Raw genomic sequence first — 21307 nt, forward strand, 5'->3', positions numbered from 1 at the left:
CAGCCTGGGTGAGGGGCTGATGGGTGTTTGCAGGCTGGTCACACCCACTTCAGGGTGGGGGTCCCCACTGGGTGCCTGGCCAGCTTGGGTGAGGGGATGATGGCTGTTTGCAGCTGGTCACACCCCTTCAGGGTGGGGGTCCCCACTGGGGTGCCTGGCCAGCCTGGGTGAGGGGCTGATGGCTGTTTGCAGCTGGTCACACCCCCTTCAGGGTGGGGGTCCCCACTGGGGTGCCTGACCAGTCTGGGTGAGGGGCTGAGGGCCGTTTTCAGGCTGGCCAATCCCCCCCAGCGACGGAAGCTCCCAGCCTCTCCTTTTTTTCTTTTTTCTTTTTTAATTCTGGGATTTATTTACCTTCTATAATTGAAACTTTGTAGCCTTGAGAGGAACTCAGAGCCGGCCAAGGCGGGCGGGAGGGAAGCTTGGCTTCCTCCATCACCAGGGGCAACCAAGCTTCCTGCTCGCTCCAGCTCTGTGGCCACGGCAAGCTGAAAGCAGGTATCTGGGGTTTATTTACCTTCTATAATTGAAACTTTGTTGCTTTGAGTGGAGCTCAGAGCCGGCTGTGACAGGCGGGAAGCTTGGCTTCCTCCATCATTGGGGCAACCAAGCCTCCTGCTTGCTCCAGCTCCGTGGCTGCCGGCCGCCATCTTGGTTGGGTTAATTTGCATATGGTCGCTCTGATTGGCTGGTGGGCGTGGCTTAAGGCATAGCAAAGGTATGGTCAATTTGCATGTTTGTCTTTTATTAGTGTAGATGTAGATTATTGACTATATTCCCTATTTAGTTCCACTTCTTCTTTTTTTTTTTAATCTTTACCGAGGATATTTGTCCATTGCTTTTCAGAGAGAATGGAAGGGAGGGAGGGAGGAAGGGAGAGAGGGAGAGAGAGAAACATCGATGTGAGAGAGACACATCAACTAGTTGCCTCCTGTACATGCCCTTACTGGGGGGTGAGGAGCGGTCCTGAAAGCCAGTACATACCCTTGACCTGGAATTGAACCCGAGACCCCTTGGTTTGAGGAATGATACCCTAACCACTGAGCACACTGGCCAGGGTAGTTCTACTTCTTTATGGACAGATTTGCAGTTACATTACAGAGGTACCTATAAACAGGATGGGAGGAATGTTTGCATTCATCTTTGCAAACAGTCTACTACAGACATCAGAATGATTCATTAAAAAAGGCAACCAACAAATACAAATTTAAGTTTTTCTTTCTGCTAGCCTCTGAGAGATATGGATGGTGGTGGTAGGGAACAAATACGGTGTTTTAAAAATAATGTTTTCATATCTGCTTCCACTTCACAGTTGTTTTTACCATTTGAAACCATCTGGTAGGTCCCATGTCAGGGCTGAATTACAGGTTGTGCTTTATCAGGGTCTTTCAAAAACTTTACTCTTTTTTGTGGAAGGAAAATAACACATCCTCCCTCCCGTCTCCCCCAATATATTCACATCATTTATGCAAGGAAAACAGAGAGAAGCTCTGGATATTGGCACTTCTCCTTTCTGCTTTAGACTAAAAAAAAATAAATTACATCATAATTGGAACTGTTTTTTAAATCTCATATTCACAGAAAGGTATGAAGTACCACTTTTCATAGATGCAGAATGCCTATGTATTAGTAATTGATTCTGAGTCACATTAAAATATTGTCAAAGGAGGCTACTCTCTGTGGAGCATGTCCTAGCCTTTCCCTGCCTCTTTCTTTCCTCAGCACATACTGTCTCTCTTCTTCCTGGAGCCTGCCCGTGCCTCTCCTCCCTCTTTCATCCCTCAAGCATGTATCTCTTTCCCTTTCCCCTAAGCTTCAAGGGCCCTTCTGTTACCTCTGTAACTTTCTAAATAAACTTTCCCTTATAAAAAATGTATACTATCAAGAGTTTATAAAGAAAAGTGTTTTCTACTCTCCAGAAGTCTTCAGTCCCCAAGAAGTGATATTCAAGCCTAGTTTAGCCAAAACTGATAAAGTTAAGCAGAAAATTAAATTATGTGAATAATTAATGAAAACACCTCAGTTTCACCAGAATTTCCAGATAGTCAATCCAGTTCTAAACTTTATTCTATTTGAGAAACTTGATCTTAAACTAAGATTTTGAAAACACAGGAACAATAGCCAATTTCTTTTTAAGTGAGAATTCCTAATTTGTCAGTGATAGCACTTTCATTACAGGTGCTTTCCCTCCATTGTGAAATATATAAATGTTTCCCTGATCAAAATTCAATTGTGCCTTAAAGCTTTTACCCAGTAAATCATAAAGCTTGTGGTAGTTCTCTCTTTACTTTCCTTCTCCCACTCCCAGCTTACCATTTCCCCCTTCTCCCTCAACCTAATCTTCAGGAAAAGCTTTGCAAAATCTATTAGCATACAAAGAGCAATCCTTTACTTGCTCCTTTTATGGCACATTATACTTTCTCAAACCACTACAGCTCCATTTTCTAAAGCACCAACAAGTCTTATCTGAAAATATCATTTTATAGACTAGGTAAATTTTTTTGCCAAATATAAAATGACAGACTTATAAGTCAATTCATGATGAATATGGGAGCTAATTAGCAACTTATTCATCACGACTAAAATAGCTTTCATTTTTGTAACTCATATATAAATAGTTAATTATTTTAAGAGAAATAATGAGGAGAAAGAAAATTGCTTTTACTGAAAATTGCTTTTATTGATCCTTTCTTTGAACTTAATTCTGAGTTATTTGTATCATCTGATGCAACTGTTGAACTTGAAAAGACTTAAAGCTGTCATTGAATCTGAGCGGTAGAATGCACTCCAAAGATTGCCTGGTTCCATTCCCTCATTTGACTGAGACCTAAAGGGGTGAACGGACTTGATCAAGTTCATACTACTAGTAATGGCAAGTATAACTAGATCTAGAATTTTGTTCTCTCCGAGTTCCTGCCCAGGTGCCATACTAGTATAGTAGTACTATAATAATATTTTTGGTACTAAGGAAGGAAATGGGATAAATATTCTGGAAGAAAGAACAGGAAGCACATTTCAACCCTCAGTGTTGTATTTTGTAGTTTAGCTCATGATGTTAAGCAAAAACAGTTGTGCTGTATGACTCTTTATTTCTTAAATTAGGGGACTGAAATAAATAAAACAAATAGTTTTTTAATCATAAAACAAATCTGTCCTCTTTCTATAAAGATTATCTCTTCAAATATACTAGTAATATGTTATGGAAGAAGATCATATTCTCAAGCTCTATCTTGTTCTTTGTTGACATAGGACATTTTCTTCCTAAATGTAAGTGAGGTCCTATCCAGTTGACTCAGTGGATAGAGCATTGACCTGCGGACTAAAGGGTCCCGGGTTCGATTCCAGTCAAGGGCATGTACCTCAGTTCCTATCTCCTCCCTGGCCCCAGGCCCCCAATCAATGTGTTTCTCCCACATCAATGCTCTATCTTTCCTTTTCTCTTCTACTCTTTCTAAAAATCAATGGAAAAATATCCTTGGTGAGGATTTAAAAAAATGTGTGAATGGTGATTTAAAGATAATTATTTTTCTCTATTGGCAGAGTAGCCAAATAACCATCCTATATAATAAAGAGCTAATATTCTAATTAGACTGGAAGGCAGAACAACCTTTCAGAACAACCATCTGGAATGACCCGTGGGCGGGACTGCGGGGCCAGGAGGCAGCTGGGGCTGCGAGGACCGAGCCCCTTGCACGAATTTCGTGCATTGGGCCTCTAGTTTAATTATATTTGGAAATAAGTGGATACAGAAACCATGGTCCTCACTAGGTTTTGAAAATTCTAGGTGAAACACTGGGTTGAGTAAATATAAACCATAATGATAAGTGCCATTCAAAATCAAAATAAATAAATTCTAAATTCTTTTTAAAAAAGATACGAACCTTTGATAAGGCTGTCTTATAAAATTTGTATTGTGAATGAAAAGCAGCTATCAGAGAACACATAAAATCCAATCAGAAGTCCAACAGATTCTTTTTTCTGAGTGGGACTGCATTGAGTTGAAAGCTCATACACAAGAGTAAAAGTGGGAGCATTCAAAAACAATTTTTAAAGACTATAAGCACCTTGACCTATCAGAGATTTAAACTTAATATTAATTAACTGTAATTACAAGGTTATAGTATTGCAGAGGAATGACATATATCAGTGAGACAGAAAAGAGAGTTTAGAATCAAGAAAGGTAACATGTAAGGTAACTTAACATTTCAATTCAGTGAGAAAATGATGGCATGATTGGCTCTCCATTTGGAAGAGAATAAAGTTAGAGCTCTCCTACCTCCCACCATAAAAAATTTCAGTTGAAGTTTCAAATATTAAAATAAAATCCCTCTATATGATATTAAAAGAAAAATTTAATAAATATTTTAATACCTCAGGCTGGGGAAGCTTTCTGAGTAAACCCTGTAACCATAAAGAAAAAAAATTATATTTGTTTCCTTAAAACAACAACATCATTAACAACAAAACCTTCCCAAAGCTAGAGACCACATAAGCAAATTGAAAAGCCAGAAGAAAACACTTTTAAAATATTTAACCCTTTGAGTGCCAACCAATATCCTAGGAACTATGCTAAAATTGCCAAGGCATTTTTGCTGATTTTACAGCAGTTTAGGAAAAAAATTATGAATCGCAAGTAAATGAAGTTACATATTCAAAAACTTAAAGGAAACCTTTACTACATTGACATATTTAGCAATATCATCATCACTAATAAAAGCAGACTTAGAACTGGACGCCATTTCGAAGCTTTGATAGCGCTCCCGGCACTTTTGGCAAAAGACAGGAGGAGCACGATCGCGCTCCCCGGCACTCTAGGGGTTAAAGAAGGTTTGTCATATATGGCTTTTATTATTTTGAGATATGATCCTCTATTTCCGCTTTGCTGAGAGTTTTCATAAAAAACTAGAGGCCCGGTGCATGAAAATAGTGCACTCGGGAAGGGGACCCTCAGCCCGGCCTGCGCCCTCTCGCAGTCTAGGAGCCCTTGGGGGATGTCTGACTGCTGGCTTAGGCTCACTCCCCGCCTAAGCCGGCAGTTGGACATCCTTAGTGATGCTGCAGAGGCAGGAGCACTTGCCAGCCGTGAGCCTGGCTTCCGGTTGAGCGGTGCTCCCCCTGTGGGAGTGCACTGACCACCAGGGGCAGCACCTGTGTTGAGCATCTTCCCCTGGTGGTCAGTGCACGTCATAGCGACCAGTCGTTTGGCCTTTCGGTCAATTTGCATATTAGTCTTTTATTATATAGGATGGTGCTGGCACGAAAAAAAAAGGTGCTGGTTTTTGTTAAATGCCTTTTCTGTATTTATTGATATTATCATGTGATTTTTATCCTTCATTTAGTTAATGTGATATATCACATTTATTGGTTTGAGAATATTGTACCAGCCTTGTGAACCTGGAGAGTAAGTATTATGCTAAACAAAATAAGCCAGTCAGAGAAAGACAGGTATCACATGATCTCACTTATATGTGGAATTTAATGAACAAAATAAACTGACGAGCAAAATAGGCCCAGAGGCATGGAAACATGGAACAGACTGATGGCTCTCAGAGGGAAGAGGAGTGCGGTGGTGAGAAGAAATTAAACAAAGAATTTATATGCATATATGCATAATCCATGGACACAGTGTGGTGAAGGCCTGTGGTGGGTTGGGAACCTGGTGGAGGAAGGGAATGGGAAGGAAAGGGTGGACATCTGTAATACCCTCAAGAATAAAGATAAATAAATGTAAAAGTTAAAATATTTAAAGCAAGATTAAAGACACATTTCTTCATTCTATTTTCTATTTATTGAACACACGTACTGTCTGCCAGACATTATCCTTTTTTAAATTAAATTTATTGGGGTGACATTCGTTAGTAAGATTATGTAGGTTTCAAGTGTACATTTCTATGATACATGATGTGTATTTTGCATTGTGTGCCCATCACCCAAAGTCAAATCATATTCTGTCACTATGTCTTTGAGCACCTTTATTCTTTACTACTCCCTAGATTTGTTTTTAAATAGGAAAGTATTCTGTAGAATTTTAAAACATATTTTGACATCAGGAGCTATACCTCTTATCCTCTCTCCATATAATGCCTTTTATGGAATAAACAGTAAATAATTGCTGAGTGATGTAAAGTCATATTAAACATAGGATTCCAAGAAGTGAATTAAGCATATTGATCTCAGTTTACTATTATTTTCAATCGTATGTTTCTTATTAATGTAAAAATTTATTAAATTCACATTATAGGACAACTTGACGGCAATATCTCCAGTAAATATTTATTGAATAAATTCATTTTAAAAATGTACTTTTTCTTAAGAGTGTGAAGCTTGTAAATACATACATTTCAAGGCTCCGTCTATTATTTAGACAGCCTTTTAAATGGAAAAATTGCATTTGTTGTCTGAAATATTTTGGATGCAATAACCTGAAAAAAAAAATCAGTTGATTACTAAATGCCTTTCCTTTTTCTCCTAGTGGAATGAAACTGTTGAGCTTTTTCGCTCTAGGATGCCATTACGGAAACATCGTTGTCGTTTCAAAAGTTACGAACATTGCTTCACAGCGGCTGAAGCTGTGGACTGGCTACATGACCTGCTGAGGTACAATCAGAACTTTGGCCCTGAAGTGACCCGCAAACAAACGGTGCAGCTGCTAAAAAAATTCCTGAAGAATCATGTTATCGAAGATATCAAGGGCAAATGGGGTCAGGAAGATTTTGAAGACAACGGTCACTTGTACAGGTAACAGCAACCAGTAAACTCTGAAGGGGAGGAGTATGGGGAGGATGAACGGATCTGTCCGAGTCAGAAACTTCCTTATGTGAAAGAATTTACTTTGTCCCTTGGAGGGATGCTTCTCCTGTGGTTTGTTGAGTGGAGAACTCAGTGTGTTGTTACAATAAAACTGACTGCAATGTTTCTTGACTCCATAGAGCACCCCATAGCAGTCTTTTGTTGCAGTGACTTTTCAGTAAGGAATCTTTTCATGCCTTTTGCACACCTGCGAGGACGGCTACCATTGCTTAGTATTTGTCCTAGGGGATCTGAAAAGGTTAAACAGTAGCTCTGGGTTAGCCTTTGTGAACAATGAGAAGGTGCATATTCAAGGGAGCTAGTGGCAGAGTGGGTCTGATCATTAAGCAGAACTCAGGGCTTATGTGAAGAATTATACTAGAATTCCCTGATGTCTCAGATTAACCCTGGCAGTGCATGTCTGCTTTTCCTCAAACATTTTTCCTTGTTTCAGTGCTTTCTTTCTTTTTTTTTTTTTTAATATATTTTTATTGATTTCAGAGAGGAAAGGGGAGAAAGAAAGAAAGAAAGAAAGAAAGAAAGAAAGAAAGAAAGAAAGAAAGAAAGAAAGAGAGAAACATCAATGATGAGAGAGAATCATTGATCCCCTGCCTTCTGCATGCCCCCTACTGAGGATCAAGCCCGCAACCTGGGCATGTGCCCTTAACCGGAATCGAACCTGGGACCCTTCAGTCCACAGGCTGACGCTCTATCCACTGAGCCAAAACGGCTAGGGCTTTCAGTGCTTTCTTATGATTGGACATGCTACCAGATAATCTCTCTGCTTGTACTTCCATGCCCACTACTTACTAGGCTGTTATTGCTGGGTGTGGAAGGGCCCTACCTAAGATTCAGGGAAAGGGAGAAGGCTAAAGAGGGAATGAAGTCACACTAGTTCAGAAAAGAATTGTTGAGTTATCTACAGAGAGGCTTACCAAAGTGCTAAGAAACTGAGGGATTTAAAAAAATGGAGAATATGGATTCTTAATTGCTTTATTTTACAACATCAAAATAAGGAATTGATTCTCCATCTATTTGCAAATCTAATCTTCCTCTAGCTCCTAATCTCCCTTGTCTGCTTTCATTATAATTTGGCTGTAGTGCTGTTCAACTGCAAGCAGCACTGGAAATGGAGCAGGTAGGGCAGCCTGCCCCAGAAAACTAAGGAATCCTCTTACAATACATTTATTGAGGACACTTGGAGGCCACTGGGACACCTGGCTTGAGTAGAGAAAACCTGATTTTTTTTTAATCTCAACAATTTCTTTGGCTTCTTCAAGACTAGCTACTGAGAAAGGCTGACGAGCAAGGAGAGGGTGCCAAGGCCAAGACCAGACGTTGCTGTTTGTTTAGAATCTAATTTCCTCACAGAGTTTCATCAGCAATCTTCAGCTTCTAGATATCAAGTTGTCATCTGGGCAATTAGTTGTTTCTCCATTTGGCAGTTATTTCTGACTTGCTGATCCAACTTTTAATTAGGATTGTGCGTGATGTTAGCCTGTTCTGCGATCATAGTGCTTATTAGCATCAACTCTAGCCCTGGTTCCACATGCTGCACTTCATTGGGGATTCTTCAGTGATTATTTTTCTTGGGAAACTCTAATTGCTTGTACCCCATCAATATTTAGCCAGCACACTGCTACAAGCTTCTCTGGATGAGCAACTCCCAATCTGTTCTATTGTCACCCTACATTGTGCACCTCTCATTCAGTTCCATGAGGCACTGAGAGTCATCAGAACTGTAAAATAGGGTCATGCTCTAGGAACTGGCCACCCAGCACTGACTGTGAGGGCATGTTCCCTTCAATATGAAGACTTCCCCATGTTTCCCCTTTAAAAAACAGTGCGCATGGATTAAATTTGTTTATGAAATAATGATCCAGTTTTTCTTATAGAATATATGAGTCATAAGGGAGCAATATTTTCTTTCATTATTTACCACTTGAATACTCACAATCTTCCCTTTTCCTGAGTGGAAGTTCTATAAGTGAAGCCCTGATGTTTGATGTTCTCAGGTTAATCTGGGATGAAATCTATGTAGACATGTACTAGTAAATCACTTATTAAGGAGCACATGCCTTGACTGGAGAGTAAGCTAATGAGTGTGGAGGCAGCTGTTGCATGCATACAGATTCTGGGACTAGTGCTCAGGATCATCACCATTACATGCCAGTGCTCCAGGGAAGAGTAGGGCAGACTGCCCTACCTGCCCCATTTCCAATGCTGCTCGTGGTCGAATAGCACTACAGCCAAATTATAATGAAAGCAGACAAGGGAGATTAGGAGCTAGAGGAAGATTATTAGATTTGAGAATAGATGGAGAGTCAATAAGGTGAAGAAATTCCAGAACATGATTCTAAATATCAGGCTTTATGGAAGAGGAACCTTTATAAGTTGTATGAAAAGGCTGGCACGTGCAGCTGAGAGTTCTTGCTGGGGAAAAAGGAATGAAAATTATAGAGCACCGATGATGTGTCAGACTTGTTGCATAATTGCTTATAATAATCAGAAGAGATGTTGCAGAGAAGTGCCCAGAGTTATTTCCTGTTACGAATACTGGTGACTAGAAAGGTTCTGGACTTGCTTCTAGTGAGGACAATTTTAAATTTCACCAAAGGGTCCTCAGAGTTGAGTCAGATGCTGTCATCGGTGTCTTAACAAAACTTCATGGCCCTAGGCTTCTGCTGAGGAGAGCCAGTTACACGATCTTGAATTTTTATAAGAAATTTTAACTTTTGAAGCCGTTTCCCTTCCGTGATCTCATTTGATCTTCATGACATCCCTGTAAGGTGGACAAGGTGGGTATTTCATCCTCAGAAAACCAGACACTTTTCTCTTTGAATTATCTAAATAAAATACCAGGAATGTTCTAGTTAAAGAAATTTCATACTGATCATGGAATCTCCCCCTATTTGTATGTGAACAGACTATTATGTTGGACTAGATGTCCAGTGCACAAAATTCGTGAATGGGTACAGTCCCTAGGCCTGGCCGGTGATTGAAGTGTGAGCATCTGGTGTGGAAGGGCAGGTCTCACCTGACCTCCGGGCCCTGGGCAGCACATGGGCCCTCAGCCCCCCACACACCCTCCTCTGCCTGAGTCATGGTGCCCGAGTCCCCATGTGGAGATGCGGTGAGCACAGCTGGACGCCGTGTGCTGGGGTGCAGAGTGGGCCTCTCGGCTGCTCAGCAGTACCATATGGAAGCTGGGTGGGCAGTGCGCTCACTCCCAGCCAGCTTTGCAGACCAGCTCCTGCGCAAACCCTCAGAAGCATGGGGGCTTCCCTGGTGCACGAGCCCTGGTGTCCGAGAGAAGGTGGCGGGGGAGTGAGAGCAAGCTTGGTGGTTTCTCACCGCACATCAGTCTCCGTCTCCGTCTCCGTCATCCCTGCCTCCTGGTAGCTGGTGAGAGGTCATGCCGCAATAGGTTGGTTGCCGCCACCCACCCCCAGTTCCCCATCCCAGCCCGGGGATTGGCCCCATTGGGCAATCAGGGCCTGCCGGCTGCTGGTCACAGTTCCAGGGCAATCAATTGGGGCTGACCGCCCGCCCCCCCCCCCCCCCCGCCCCCAAACCAGGTCCCTCAGGGCCTGGGAACTTGGGGGAAGCCCCCCCCCCTGCCGCTGCCACTGGGCCCCATCAAGGGGGGTATTATTCCCCTGGTTGGCCCTGCCTTAACCTGGGGCCGCCCAATCACCTCCAACATCCTGGCACGGTCCTTTCATTTGGGCCCATCGGGGCAAGCAGGTCCCCCCCCTGTCGGTTCCTTCCAGGCGCCCTTTTTTGGAGCCCATTTGTGTCCCGCTCTTGCCCCCTGGGGGCAGCCCAGCTCATAGCCGAGGGTTGAACTCCCGGGTTGGGGGAAAAATTTTGCCTATGGCTTTTATTATATAGGCTTATTTAAACTAAATAAAAAAGGTATAGAAAAAAAGAAGTATGTAATATGATAGTTGATTGTTTTGGGCCATTTAACACTTGGAGTGCGGGAAACGAGTTAAGTCGGCTCGCGTGAATTGCGCGTACTCCGCGGGAGGCGGCTTTAACTCGGTTCATATAGATTTGCGGTGGAGTGCGGGAAACGTGTAAACTCGGGCCGATTGTAACTGCGTATTACCAAATATTTGTTTGTAATCCACCCTTTTGGTGGATGGAACAAAACCAAAAGACAGAGCCATCTTATATTTTGGCGGGAAATTCACCTGCACTCCAAGTGTTAATAAGGAAAGTGTTTGGCCTAGTGTAGATCTTTAGCAGGATGGGGTATGGGGTATGGAGCCTATACCTGGCCTTTGACCTTCTCTCACTACTAATGCTGGCTTCGTGAGTACTGAGAACCCAGAAGGTGTTTATGGTTTACAGAGGGCATTCACTTGCTCAGCTGTAGTGGTTTGGGGCTAATGTGTAGGGAGCCATTTTCTTTTTATTCTCCTATCTCTCTCTCTTCCTCTTTTTCTCTTCCCATTTCTTCATGTGTTACTCTCATCCTCCTTTCTTTTTTCTTTTTGTTTTCTCCTACTTCATTTTTTCTCCTTTCTGTTCCTTTCCCTCATAGTTGCATTTTTTTCTGGCCTATTTCCAAAACACTGATTCTAATTTGAAACTAAAAATTTTTATGTAGATGCTGTCAACTTTGTTGAATACTGTTACTTTCACAGTTCTTAATTAAAAAACAATAACAAAGGAATCATGCTACCCAGTTTTAACACTTGGAGTGCGGGAAACGAGTTAAGTCGGCTCGCGTGAATTGCGCGTACTCCGCGGGAGGGAGCCGTCTTAAAACTCGGTTCATATAGATTTGCGGTGGAGTGCGGGAAACGTGTAAACTCGGGCCGATTGTAACTGCGTATTACCAAATATTTGTTTGTAATCCACCCTTTTGGTGGATGGAACAAAACCAAAAGACAGAGCCATCTTATATTTTGGCGGGAAATTCACCCGCACTCCAAGTGTTAAGACCTACTGTACATAAAGCCACAGAAATGAGGACTGCGGTATTGTGAAGAGGTAGACATAGGTTAGTGGAACAGAAGAGTCCAGAGACACACACAAATATGGCCAAGTGATTTTTGACAAAGGTGTAAAAATAATTTAAATGAAAAAGAGTAGTCTTTTCAGTAAGTTGGATATCTAGCCTCTGTATGCAAGAAAATGAGCCTCAACCTAAATCTCAGACTTTACACAAAAAATTCAAAAAGAATCATAGATTTAAATGTAAAACTACAAAAGTTTTAATTAAACAAGAGAAGACCTTTATGCCCTTTATGTTCTTGAACATGATATCAAAAGTGTGATTTATAAAAGAGAACATGATAAATTGGACTTCATCAAAATTAAAATCTTTTGCTCTATGAAAGATACCAATAAGGATCAGAAGACAAGCTACAGATGGGGAGAAAATATTCGCAAGCTACATAAATAACAATGGACTGGTATCCTATACTAATAAAAGACAAACATGCAAATTGACTGTACTTTTGCTACGCCTTAAGCCACGCCCACCAGCCAATCAGAGCGACTATATGCAAATTAACCCAACCAAGATGGCGGCCGGCAGGAGGCTTGCTTGCTCCAGTGATGGAGGAAGCCAAGCTTCCCCGCCTGCTGCTGCCGCGGCCTGGCTCTGAGCTCCACTGAAAGCAACAAAGTTTCAATTATAGAAGGTAAATAAACCCCAGATACCTGCTTTCAGCCAGCCGTGGCCACGGAGCTGGAGCGAGCAGGAGCCAGCTCTGAGCTCCACTGAAAGCAACAAAGTTTCAATTATAGAAGGTAAACAAACCCCAGATACCTGCTTTCAGCAGGCCGTGGCCACTGGAGCTGGAGCAAGCAGGAGTGGGTTGCCCCTGGCGATGGAGGAAGCCAAGCTTTCCGCAGGCCTCCACTAAAGGCAACAAAGTTTCAATTATAGAAGGTAAATAAATCCCAGAATAAAAGAAAAAAAAAAAAGAAAAGGAGAGGCTGGGAGCTTACGTCACCAGGGTGGTTGGCCAGCCTGAAAACGGCCCTCAGCCCATCACCCAGACTTGCCAGGCACCCCAGTGGGGACCCCCCACCCTAAAGGGGGTGTGGCCAGCCTGCAAACAGCCATCAGCCCCTCACCCAGGCTGGCCAAACCTCCATGGGGTGAGGGTCTCCACTGGGGTGGACATCCTCCAAGGGGTCCCACACTGCAAGAGGGCATAGGCCGAGCTGAGGGACCCCCCGAGTGCACAAATTTTTGTGCACCGGGCCTCTAGTCAAAATATAAAGAACTAGCCCTGGCTGTTATGGCTCAGTTGGTTGAGTGTCATCCCATGCACCCAGAGGTCACTGGTTTGATTCTAGGTCAGGGCACATGCCCAGGTTGCAGATTGATCCCCAATAGGGGGCATGCAGGAGGCAGCCAGTCCATGATTTCCCTTCAGTGATGTTTCTCTATCCCCCTCTTCCTCACTCTTTCTCAAATTTATATAAAACTCAACATAAGAAAACAAACAATCCAATTAAAAAATGAACAATACACTTTACTTGATCAGATACTTTACCAAAGATAACCAGATAGCAGGTAAATACTTGAGAAAATGTTTAACATAGTTAGCATTAGGGAAATGCAAATTAAAACCATGACAAGATACCACTACATATCTGTTAGAATTGCTAAAATAAAAATACTGACAATCTCAAGAGCTAGTGAGGATGCTAGGCCGTTGGAAATCTCCTTTATTGCTGGTGGAAGCCTACATTGGTAGTCACTTTATAAAACAGTCTGGCAGGTTTTTTTAAAAAAGTTAAATGGGCTACGCTATGACTCAGTATTCCTGCTCTTGGGCATTTACTCTAGAAAAAGGAAAACATGTTCACACAAAAACTTGTACATTAATATTTATAGCAGCTCTATTAATAATCACCACTAGCTGAAAACAACCCATATGTGTTTCAGTGGATGAATGGCTAAACATTGTCTATTTATACAATGGAATGTTGTTGTCTGTTGGGGGTCGGAAGTGGGAGTGTTCAGCAGGAGGCTGTTGTCACTATAAAGTCAGAGCATGAGGGAGTTTTTTTGTGGTGGTGGGGGGAGGGGATAATGGAACTGTTCTGTTTCCTGATTGAGGTGATTATACAAATGTTCTAAAATTGATAGAAATGTACACACATAAAAATCTGTTTTACTATATGCTAATAACATTTATTTTTAATGCTGGGGATTTGAAAAGCCTCTATTTTCACCTCTAGTGAAAAGAAATCTGAATTTACATTGTTTTAGGTATTTGGCCCTTTAGTCATTTTCAGTGGTCTGGGAAAAGTTCTTTATAAATACCCTATAGATCAGTGGTTCTCAACCTTCCTAATGCCGTGACCCTTTAATACAGTTCCTCATGTTGTGGTGACCCCCAACCATAAAATTATTTTCCACGGAGCTGTAATTTTGCTACTGTTATGAATCGTAATGTAAATATCTGATATGCAGGATGTATTTTCATTCTTACAAATTGAACATAATTAAAGCATAGCGATTAATCATAAAAACAATATGTAATTATATATGTGTTTTCTGATGGTCGCGACCCACAGGTTGAGAACCGCTGCTATAGATCTTTTGAAGGGAACTGTTTTAGGAACTTTACCTTCAAGTTATGCACTATTGGCTCCCTCTAGTGGACATCCTTTGTTTTAATAGTAATGCTCAGAATGTGTGCCTGTGATTTTTTTTTTTTAATCCTCACCTTGGAGAAAGAGAAAGAAAGAGAAACATTGATGTGAGAAAGAAACATTGATTGATTGCCTCCTATATAAGCCCTGACCAGGGGCCTGCAACTTTTTGGTGTGTGGGATGACACTCCAACCACTAAGCCACTGGTCAGGGCTCTGAGTTTGTTTTTATTCATTTCATCAAGTCCTAGGTTCTTGTCCTTTAATAGTTAGATAAGTTCCTTAGGCTTGCTAGGCATCAGTTTTTCCATCTATAAAATGACAGGGATGAACTAGACCTTTAAGGCATTTTTAAATTCCAAACTTTAATAATTTCAAATATTGAGTACATAATCACGTTCTTCTTTTTTAATAATTCTTTATTGTTGAAAGTATTACATATGCCCCCTATTTCCCCCCTTTCACCCCCTCCAGCCTGCCCCCGCCCCTTCACCTCACTGCCCCTTCACCTCACTTTCCCATTGTCTGTGTCCATGGGCCATGCATATATGCATACCAGGTCCTTGGTTGATTACCTCTCACCCACCCACTCTCCGCCATCTTCCCTCCGAGATTCCGCACTCTGTTCCATAATCACATGTTTTTTAATCCAAGGCATTGGTGGTGATAAAAAGAAATATAACGTGATTCTTTTCCTCCCTAACTCTGCAGTGTCTTGTGATAGAGAATACATATGTGAAAAAGATAAGTAGCAGAACTAAGGCTATTTAATTAATCTATAACAAACAACAAATTAGAGGTGCTACACTGCGGTCCTTGGGATGGCACATGTATTTTGTTTGACTGGTGTAATGTTTTGGTCATTAAAATTTTGTCTATATGATTTTTATTTTGACCTGTGAACCTTGACCTATGAACCAGGAGGTCACAGTTAGATTCTCAGTCAGGGCACATGCCCGGGTTATGGGCGTGATCCCCTGTGTGGGGCATGCAGGAGGCAGCCGATAAATGATTTTCTCTCATCATTGATGTTTCTATCTCTCCCTATCCCTTCCTCTCTGAAATCAATAAAAATACATTTTTTTAAAAAAGCCTACCTTCCAGCTCTCTTCCCCAGCCATCCAGTTCCTTCCCCCAGGGGCACTTAGTGCTATTAGCTTCTAACCCTTTGTTTTAAAAAATTATGAACCTGAAAGTTTTTAGGTGGGGCAAACCCATTTCCATTGCCACACTTCCCACCATTTCTCTACATTTTACCATGATTATGTTTGTCTGGCCAGTGCAGGGATTGTGCCCGTGACCTACTCGGTGTGTACTGGAGTGTTTTGAGACCTCATGGAGGAGGAAGTGAAAAACTTCAACCTGGGTCCTGAGAATGGGGTAGGACCTGAATAATAAGGGACAGGAAGAGAGATGATATTTCAGGTGACAAGACTGAGGTTCTCAGAAATGCATGTCAGCTTTTATGGGAGAATAAGGAGGAGACTGGCCTGGCTGCAGAAGAGGTTTTAGGTCAGGGCATCATAGGGATGCATTTGATAGAGTTTCTTAAATACCTGGCTGGGGAGTAGACTTTTATTTTAAAAAGCCAAGGTAGTCATGGTTAGTGTTTTGAGTAGGGATAAAGTCTGTGTTCTAGAATAAGAGTTAAGGGAATAGTAATAATAGGATAGACGTTTGACTTTTTTAAAAAATTGCTGAGTATTGTAAACATTTCTGTTTATTTTGTGGGATTCCTGTTTGTATGAACCATGGTGGGGTCCTGTTTCCATCAGTGGAAGCCTCAGTAGGTAAGATACTCCCTCTTCCTGAGGCACAGGAGCACAGTCCACCAGAGTAAGTAGTAGGCTGGTTATACTTGGCCCCTGGGTTGAAAGTTCTGTATTGGATTGTTAAGTCCAGCCAACTCTGAGGTTACATTACCACTGCCTTTGGATGTAAAAGATGTCAGTACAAGTAGGTGTGTTAAATAATGCATTGACACAGACTGTCCTGACTAAGAAAAAGCAGTTCCTGGTTACTGATAAACTTTTGTTTTGTAATTTTTAAAGGCTTTTAAAATAATTTGTAAAAATTTCAAATCCATGATTTATCTTTTTTTTAAAAAAAATATGTTTTATTGATTTTTGTCTTTTAGAGAGACAGAAAGGGAGAGGGAGAGAGAGATAGAGACATCAATGATGGGAGAGAATCATTGATTGGCTGCCTCCTGCACACCCCCCAGTGGGGATCGAACCCACAACCTGGGCATGTGCCCTTGACCGGAATCGAACCTGGGACCCTTCAGTCCGCAGGCTGACGCTCTATCCACAGAGCCAAACCAGCTAGTGCCATGATTTATCTTTCTATCCTAGCCCTTCATTTGTGGTCTTAGTTTCTGTGTTTCATGCTCTCTGTCAGGTGTCTATATCCCTCCCCTTTATATTCGTTTTATCCACTTGGTCTTCACCAACTTGCCCTTGAAAAATCCTTTTTTCTTTAATCCTTTCCTAGGTTCCTTTCCTGTGAATTCATGATGCCTGGTTATTATCATTAATAGGAAATGAGCAATGGAAGTCAGAAAAATCAAAGGAGCATGGCTCACTGAATGCTTCCATTTTAGGTGAAGAGAAGGTGGATTGAACAGGAGTACTTCTCAAATACTCTTAACCTTGAAGCAAAATAATAAAGATCATGTAGGTATCAATCAGTTTTCTTTCCTTAGTTAACCCTAAACCTTAACTTTCTGAGAGGAGTGGGAATTTGCCTTGAGGTACAGATTATAAGACCAGATTTATAAAAGACCTTTAAAGGTGAGGGTATACCACTCTGAATTTGAGGAGTTTATAGCTTGCAGAGTAGAAGTGGGAGAGGGCAGACAAATGTTTTTATGAGTATCAGAAAGCATAGTCTATTTAAGCATTTTTATGCAATTGATGTCCAATCAGCATTTCACCAGTTGCTTGAATGATATTTATGTTATGGCCTTTTCTTATAGCTTTCAGGGGTTTTGGGGTCAATGTTAATTAGATTCTCATATGTGCTGCTTCTCCACATCCTCCTCCCTTTCTGCCTCTTTTTCCTTTCTCAAGTATTATGGAGTGCCTAATTATGCCAGCCACAACACTAAACACTTGGATGCATGATCCTATCTTCAGAGTTAAAGTTTAGATAAGAGGACAGATAAATAAAAATTCATTGTCACAAATGCCATTATAAGGAGGTGCATTCAATGCCATTCGAGGACTGGGGAATCAACTCTGCTTGAGTAGGTCAGAATATTTTGCTTCAGAGGTGACACTTGAGTTGAGTATTGATGCATTAATAGGTGTTTGCCAGGCAAGGAAAGGAGAGAGGTTGATCAAGGTAAGGGGACTTGCTTATAAAGTCTGTCATCATGAGTGAGGTTACAGTATGTAAGAACATGTTACCTGTTATTATGCAGGGAGTGTTAGGTAAGGTTGTGGAAGAATTTGTTTTTATCTGGGTCCCCCACACCCAGCACAATGCCTTGTATTTACTGAGAAAGAAGTTCAAAGGTTAGTAAGTGAGGAGTTTCCTTTATACTGGGAAGGAATTAAGCAATAATCACACCACCTCTATTCCTGAGTAAAAGTGACTCAGTCATTTCCCACATCAGATGAGCTATGGTTAAGTGTAACACAAGCTCAGTAATAGAAGGGCTATAACAAGTACAGGGTTTGGAGTGAGGCAGGCCTGGGTTCGAATCCCAGTTCTGGAGTTACTGCTACCCATGTGATCTTAGGCAAATTGCTTACACTCTGAACCTCTGTGTCCTCATCTACAGAGTATGGATGTTAACATTTCGGTCTTGATGGTATCGCTGGTCTCACTAGACCAGGGCACAGAAAACTTGTTCTGTAAAGGGCCAGATAGTAAATGTTTGTGGGTCAGACAACCTCAGTACAACTGCCTGACTGCTGTTGTAGGGTGACAGCAGCCACAGCACATGTAAAGGATTGAGCATGACTGTGTTCCAGTAAAACTTATTAAAGCAAGTAGTGGGATTTGCCTGCAGGTCATGGTTTCTTACTCCTGTACTAGACTGTTTCTTGAGGGCAGGAACTGGTATAAATTCTTTTTTTTTTTTTTAAAGATATTTTTATTGATTTCAGAGAGGAGAGGGAGAGAGAGATAGAAAATCAGTAATGAGAGAGAATCATTGATCGGCTGCCTCCTGCAAGTCCCACACTGGGGATCAACCCAGGCATGTGCCCTGACCGGGAATCGAACTGTGACATCCTGGTTCATAGTTCGATACTCAACCACTGAGCTACGCCGGCCGGGCTGGTATTAATTCTTGTATCTTGGTTACCTATTGGTATCTGATATGATTACTTTGTTTGAAGTGAAGTCATCACACATAGATGAGTACAAATTACTAGATGATTTTGTTAGTTCAGGCTCTCTGAGAACAGAAGAAGATGCCAAAATGGACCTAGGTGATGCAAGTGATTTAATGCTTGGGTTCTGGGCCACCTGGAAAGGATAAAGGGAAAAGGAGCAGGAATTGTGGTGAGCCTTCAGCTTGTGATGCAGGCCTGAGCTCTGTGAAATAGAGAGGGAAAGAATTGGGTAGGAAGGGCCTCAGACCACAGGGTGCAGTTCTAAGAAAGTCAGGCCAGGTTGATGGGGAGTCCTTGGGCAGAGGCTGCCTCCTAGAGGAGTTCTGTGTCTTCTGTTAGGATTGGTCCGGCTCCAGAACCCCCACTGTGCTCACTTATGTGCTGGAAGCTTCCTGGGAAAAGCCTGACAAATATAGCAGCTAGAGACTGGTGTCTGTTGGGTTCTTGAAGGGAGATATGGGCTGTGCACCTCCATGGCCAGCACAGTTCATTGCTTGTGCTGCCCAGAGCTGCTTCTCCACACATGTTCATGGGGCTCTTTCTGAGGCGAAGTCCAGGAAATGGAGAATACTAGGAAGAATACAGTCCCTAATGCTGCAGCTGGTTTCCTGGGTACAGCCGGTGCTCATCTTCTCCTTCTCCACTCTCCATTCTAAATTTTCCCAACCTCACCTATCACCTTGGCAGGTTTGGGCTGGCTTACTGGTAGTGTGACCCAAAAGTTCATTTCTGAGAGTAGGAACCCTTGATAACCATGCACTTCTTAGGCTGGTGTTTTTCACATGCCCATTCAAGAGTTGCCACAGGTGCTCCTGTGTTGATGGGTCGGAGAAGCTGCCCTCTTTCTGCTGGTCAGGATCAGTTACTGCTGCTGGGTTAGTGATTCCTCTTGCCTGCTGCTCCCTGCCATAAAGAGCCCAAAGTGCTGTGTTACGTTTCCTGACCTGAGTACTCTATAGGGGACAGGACCTCTAGTTGTGGGAATGGGTCACTGGGATGGATGGTGAGTAAGGCTATTCCTGCTTCTGTCCCATGGTTTTTGGCCATTTATTCATATATATATATACATATATATATATACACACACACACACATATATATATACTAGAGGCCCAGTGCACAAAAATTTGTGCGCTGGGGTGGGGGGGGGGGTGGTCCCTCAGCCCGGCCTGTGCCCTCTCGCAGTCTGGGACCCCTCGGGAGATAACGACCTGCTGGCTTAGGCCTGCTCCCGGGTGGCAGAGGGCAGGCCCAATCCCTAGGTGCAGCCCCTGGTTGGGCTCAGAGCAGGGCCGATTGGGGAGTTGGGGCGCCGCCCCCTGTCATGCACAGAGCAGGGCGGATCGGGAGGTTGCGATGCCACCCCTAGTCACGCTCAGGGTAGAGTCGATTGGGGGTTGGGGCACCACCCCCTGTCACACTCAAGGCAGGGTCGATGGGGAGGTTGCGGCGCCACCCCCTGGCATGCACAGAGCAGGACCAATCAGGGGGTTGGGGCTGTGCCCCCTGTCACTCACAGAGCAGGGCCCATCAGGGGGGTTGGGGCTCCGTACCCTGTCACGCACAGAGCAGGGTCGATCAGGGGGTTGGGGAGCTCCCCCCTGTCACACACAGAGCAGGGCCCATCAGGGGGTTGGGGAGCTCCCCCCTGTCACGCACAGAGCAGGGCTGATCAGGGGGTTGAGGAGCTCCCCCCTGTCACTCACAGAGTAGGGCCGATAGGGGAGTTGGGGCACCACCCCCTGTCACACACAGAGCAGGGCGGATCAGGGGGTTGGGGCACCACCACTGTCACACTCAGGGCAGGGCCGATGGGGAGGTTATGGCTCTACCCCGTCACACACAGAGCAGGGCCTGTGGGGGGGGCGGGGGGGTTGGGGCGCCACACCCTGTCACACACAGAGCAGGGCCAATCAGGGGTTTAGGGCGCTGCATCCTGTCACACACACAGCCGCAGGGCGATCAGGGGGTTGGGGAGCTCCCCTCTATCAGGCACAGAGCAGGGCTGATCAGGGGGTTGGGGCGCCTTCCCCTGTCACGAACAGAGCAGGGCGGATAGGGAGGTGTGGCCCCATCCCCCGTCACACACAGAGCCGCAGGGTGATCAGGGGGTTTGGGCACTGCCCCCTGTCACGCTGATCCCAGTGCCGGGAGGCCTCGTGGCTCCGCTGATCCCGGTGCTGGGAGGCATATTACCCTTTTACTATATAGGATAGAGGCCTGGTACACGGGTGGGGGCTGGCTGGTTTGCCCTGAAGGGTGTCCTGGATCAGGGTGGGGGTCCCCACTGGGGTGCCTGGCCAGCCTGGGTGAGGGGCTGATGGCTGCTTGTATCTGGTCACACCCCCTTCAGGGTGGGGGTCCCCACTGGGGTGCCTGGCCAGTCTGGGTAAGGGGCTGAGGGCCGTTTTCAGGCTGGCGGGTGACTGAAGCTCTCAACCTGTCCTTTTTTTCTTTTTTTTTTTTTTTATTCTGGGCCAGCTTTAGCTCTGAGAGCATGGCTCCAGCTCTGAGGCCTCCGTTGCTGAAAGCAGGTATCT

The 21307-nt window shown here is 43.5% G+C and overlaps 1 protein-coding gene across 1 annotated transcript in view; it reads left to right on the forward strand.

The window, feature by feature from the left end:
- Nucleotides 1–21307, forward strand: part of DEPDC1B (DEP domain containing 1B) — a 62682-nt gene that overhangs the window by 2292 nt on the left and 39083 nt on the right. Inside the window, exon 2 of the mRNA XM_006081428.3 lies at nt 6473–6738. Within this exon, the coding sequence (XP_006081490.1) occupies nt 6473–6738 (266 nt within the window). The remainder of the gene's footprint in view (nt 1–6472; nt 6739–21307) is intronic.

Source organism: Myotis lucifugus, unplaced genomic scaffold (assembly GCF_000147115.1).
Source record: "Myotis lucifugus unplaced genomic scaffold, Myoluc2.0 scaffold_0, whole genome shotgun sequence".
NCBI lineage: Eukaryota > Metazoa > Chordata > Mammalia > Chiroptera > Vespertilionidae > Myotis > Myotis lucifugus.